The sequence below is a fragment of the Apium graveolens genome, chromosome 6, assembly GCF_009905375.1.
Source record: "Apium graveolens cultivar Ventura chromosome 6, ASM990537v1, whole genome shotgun sequence".
Lineage (NCBI taxonomy): Eukaryota > Viridiplantae > Streptophyta > Magnoliopsida > Apiales > Apiaceae > Apium > Apium graveolens.
Genome location: NC_133652.1, coordinates 53,922,640 through 53,927,683, shown reverse-complemented (window position 1 = coordinate 53,927,683; position 5,044 = coordinate 53,922,640). Strand labels below are relative to the sequence as shown.

The following is a 5,044-nucleotide window of genomic DNA, read 5'->3' as shown; positions in this document are numbered from 1 at the left end:
TGACAAGTGACAAGATTTGATTGATAATAATTTTTGTAAAATGATAAGTTCGTCATATATTAATATACACCAATATATCATAATTAGCCATGTGTCAATTTGAGAATTATGTTGAGACCAATTTTGATACCCTATCATAACTCTTAACGGATATATAGAAAAATGATTCTGAAACAATTGATGAGGTATACATTATTACGATACTAAAATAAGATTATATAAAGTAGAAACCATGCAGACCAACTTGTGTCGCAGCTTAATTTTAGTAAAACATATTCGATGCATGTCCCGTGAAATGCTGCCAAAAGCCTCGTAGGTTGGAAAACTCTCCATTGTCTCTGTTGCATTCATCATCCTCTTTCTCTTCTCTTTAACTTTTCTAAAAAAAAATCCTTTTCATTTCACCTAGTTATTTATTTTACATGAATTTAGTTTTAAGAAATTATTGTTGCTTATTACAACTTGTCTTCTTGACATATTATAAGTGTTGTTGATTACACTATTCACAAGCTAAAATTCCTTTCCTATGTACATATTCAGCACAAAGTTATTGGATTATACATGGTATAGAGAGGGATAACTAGGGGTCAGTTTAATGTAAGATCTCTAGAATTTCCCTCTCCAGAATTCTTCATTTTTTGATACTCTTGAAAGTTGTGTGATTTAGGTAGGCTTATCAATGGCGCGCGGAAGAATTCGGGCAAAGCTGAGGAGCGGCTTGTACACATTTTCATGCACTAGTGCTCCCAAAAAACCAGTCGAATTTGATGAATTACAAGGCCCTGGATTCTCAAGAGTAGTACCCTGCAACGATCCTCTTCTATATAAATATCGGTCTAATAGCACATCTACCACAAAATACAATCCTCTCACATTCTTGCCAATTGCACTCTTTGAGCAATTCAACCGTGTGGCCAACATATACTTTTTGATTGCTGCGATTCTTTCTGTTACGCCATATGGTCCTTACAATCCTATCAGTGCCATTGCACCACTAGCATTCGTCGTTGGCCTTAGTATGGCAAAGGAATTATTAGAAGATTGGAAGAGGTTCTTACAAGATTGGAAGGTTAACACGAGACCAGCATATGTTCATGATGGGAATGGTTCATTTGAAAGTAAACATTGGAAAGATATCAAGGTTGGTGATGTTGTCAAGGTGGAAAGAGATAAATTTTTCCCTGCAGATTTACTTCTTCTGTCATCTAATTATGATGATGGAATTTGTTATGTAGAGACAATGAATTTAGATGGGGAGACAAACTTGAAGGTGAAAAGAGCATTGGACGTGACACTGGAATTAGACAATGATTTAGCTTTCCAAGATTTCAAGGCAACCATCAAATGTGAAGATCCTAACCCCAGTCTTTACACTTTTGTGGGCAATTTTGAATACGATACAAAGATTTACAGTCTTGACCCAAGTCAGATTCTCCTCCGTGATTCTAAGCTAAGGAATACCCCGTATGTGTATGGAGTTGTGATCTTTACTGGTCATGATACCAAAGTAATGCAGAACTCGACAAGATCCCCTTCTAAGAGAAGTAGGATAGAGAGAAAAATGGACAAAATTATCTACATTCTCTTCAGCCTCCTAGTAGCTATCTCACTCATAAGCTCACTAGGATTTGCGTATTTGACAAAGAATAAGATGCCAGACTGGTGGTACTTACATGCTCCGGATGATAAAGATTTATATAATCCTGATAAACCCTCTAAATCAGGTTTATACCATCTGGTCACTGCTCTAATCCTCTATGGATATCTGATACCTATATCACTTTACGTTTCGATTGAGATTGTTAAAGTCTTGCAAGCAGGCTTCGTCAACCAGGATATGCATATGTTCCATGAAGAGACCGGAACGCCAGCTCTAGCAAGGACATCAAATTTAAATGAAGAGTTAGGACAGGTTGACACAATTTTATCCGACAAAACAGGTACTTTGACATGTAACCAGATGGACTTTCTCAAATGTTCTATTGCGGGGATTCCGTATGGACATCGCACCAATGAAGTAGAAAGAGCTGCTGTGAGGAGGATGTCTATGGATCTTGATGCTGAGGATTTTGATCACTTCTCCAGTGGTGACAGTAGCATTGACGAAGAGGTGGAGTTGGAAACAGTAGTTACCTCTGACAATCAGGAACATAAACGTCCGATCAAGGGTTTTAGCTTTGAGGATAACCGTCTTACCAGTGGTTGTTGGTGGAAATTGCCGAATCCTGATCTTCATCATTTATTTTTTCGATTACTTGCAGTATGTCACACTGCAATTCCCGAGGAAAATGAGGAAACAGGTGGATACACCTATGAAGCAGAGTCCCCTGATGAAGGAGCATTTCTCATTGCAGCAAAAGAATTCGGGTTTGAGTTCTTCAAAAGAACTCAAGCAAGCTTATTTGTGCGGGAGAAGGATCCTTCTTCTAAAGAACCAGTTGAAAGGGAGTTCAAGATTCTCAATATAATGGAATTCACAAGTAAAAGAAAGCGAATGACTATCATTGTTCGTGATGAAAAGGGAGAGATTGTTTTGTTCTGCAAAGGTGCAGACACAATAATTTTTGATAGATTATCTGAAAAGGGAAGAACGTTTGAAGAAGCTACAACAAAGCATCTAAGTGACTATGGTGAAGGTGGGCTACGTACACTCGTTTTTGCTTATAAAAAGCTGGAAGAGGATGAATATAGTTCATGGAATGACGAGTTTCAGAAAGCAAAGAACTCCGTATCAAGCAACAGGGATGACATGCTTGAGGAGATATCTGACAAAATGGAGCGAGGGCTGTTTCTTGTTGGTGCAACTGCGGTGGAGGATAAACTTCAGCAAGGAGTTCCCCAATGTATTGATACTCTCGCGCAAGCAGGTCTCAAGATATGGGTGTTGACAGGTGATAAAATGGAAACTGCAATCAATATAGGATTTTCTTGCAGTCTGTTGCGGCAAGGAATGCATCAGATTTGCATATCTACCAAAGACATGCTTGCTAATGATTCAATGCAGAACACGAAGTCTGATATTTTGACGCAAATTACAGACGGTAGTCGTATGATGAAGCAAGAAAAAGACCCGGACGCTGCATATGCTTTAATAATAGACGGGAAAGCTTTAACGTATGCTTTAGATGATGAATTAAAGCATCAGTTTTTGCATTTAGCAGTTGGCTGTGCATCAGTCATATGTTGTAGGGTGTCTCCAAAGCAGAAAGCCCTTGTCGTTAGATTGGTAAAAGAAGGGACGGGAAAGACAACCTTAGCGATAGGTGACGGTGCAAATGATGTGGGAATGATTCAAGAAGCTGATATAGGCATTGGGATCAGCGGAGTTGAAGGAATGCAAGCAGTGATGTCAAGTGATTTTGCTATTGCACAGTTCAGATATTTGGAGAGACTTCTAGTGGTCCATGGTCACTGGTTTTACAAGAGAATTGCTCAAATGATTTGTTACTTCTTCTATAAGAATGTAGCGTTTGGCCTCACACTCTTCTACTATGAAATATGCACCGCCTTCTCCGGTAACTCAGTATATGATGATTGGTACATGATTCTCTATAACGTTGCAGTTACATCATTGCCTGTTATGTCTCTTGGAGTCCTAGAACAAGATGTCTCATCCGAAATTTGCTTAGAATTCCCAGCATTATATCAACAAGGCCCTAAAAACTTATTCTTCGGATGGTACAGAATAATTGGGTGGATATGTAATGGAGTCTATACTTCAGCGGCTATATTCTATCTCACCATGTTGATTTTCACAACTCAACCCTTCCGCGGAGGAGGCCAAACACCTGACATGAGTGTCGTCGGTGCAACTATGTTTACTTGCATTGTCTGTGCAGTCAACACCCAGATTGCTTTGTTACTGAACCACTTCACCTGGATTCAACATTGCTTCATTTGGGGAAGTGTTATTGTTTGGTTCGCTTTTCTCATAATCTATGGGGTAATTCTACCTGAAACTTCAACAGGGTCGTATCAAGTCTTTGTGGAAACTCTTGCACCCACCCCCATATTTTGGATGACCCTTTTCTTAGTCATAATAGCAAGTGTCCTTCCCTATTTTATACATGCTGCATTTCTGAGGTCTTTCTATCCAGAGGATCATCACATCATTCAAGAAATCAAGTACTACAAGAAACACGTTCATGATCGACGTATGTGGAGAAGAGAAAAGAGAAAAGGAAGACATAGCGCGAAAATTGGTTTCAGTGCAAGAGTTGATGCAAAGATGAAGCAGTTGAAAGGTAGGATCCAAAAGAAAGGCGCGCATCTAGCTCCCCAAGAAATGCTTTAAACATGAATGCATTTTCCATTTCATACTCAGTTGTCCAAATTCTTTGCATGATTAGGTTTTGCCAGGAGATTATAGTTCTTGTATCATGTATATATATTTAAGCACAGAGATGTAAGGTGTAAACATGTGTCTGGTGTAAGAATCAGCTTCTAGCATTACAAAGTTTCTGGTATATGTGTAAGAAACTCGTTCATTTTCTAAAGGATAATATGGTGTTTGTCAAATGTTTGAACTTTTAAACATTTCTATCTGTGCAAATTACACCTGAGATGTTTAAAAGTGGATCAATAACATTGTCAACTATTAATTTTTTCTAAGTACGAAAATATTGACTTATAAATAGATTTGTAAAAGATTATGTTGCCTCTAAAAATATTTTGTAGGAGCCAAAAATGTACAAGGTTATAAGAAAGATCCATAATATTGTCCGTGCTGGGTCTGCATGAATAAGCTTTGCCCAGATTACAGTCAATATATGTGTGTAAAAAGACATCCTCAGAAGACCTTAATCATATCACATTCTGCAAGGGAAAAATTACAAGTCAAACACTAATAACAAGTACTCCTTATAAATCTGGTGCTATGACTTGATGATCACCATCTCTTACACTCAACTAAGTATTTCCAAGTAAAAGCCTTCCGTTTTTTTTCCCAGCTTCTTGTTTGTAAGAATATGAGGAGCCAAAGAAACAAAGAAAGCAAGTTGAGCCACTACATTGGTGCTCCGAAGAAATTCCTTAAAAGGGCAAG

The 5,044-nt window shown here is 38.2% G+C and overlaps 1 protein-coding gene across 1 annotated transcript; it reads left to right on the top strand.

Moving 5' to 3' along the window:
• Positions 1 to 390: 390 nt before the first annotated feature.
• On the top strand, positions 391 to 4,525 carry LOC141667417 (putative phospholipid-transporting ATPase 4). Its single transcript, XM_074473909.1, has one exon. The coding sequence runs from the start codon at positions 680 to 682 to the stop codon at positions 4,292 to 4,294; it is 3,615 nt and encodes a 1,204-aa protein (XP_074330010.1). The 5' UTR covers positions 391 to 679; the 3' UTR covers positions 4,295 to 4,525.
• Positions 4,526 to 5,044: the final 519 nt, after the last annotated feature.

Excerpts from the sequence above, each read along its gene's own strand:
- LOC141667417 (XM_074473909.1), top strand. The coding sequence starts at position 680 with ATGGCGCGCGGAAGAATTCGGGCAAAGCTGAGGAGCGGCTTGTACACA.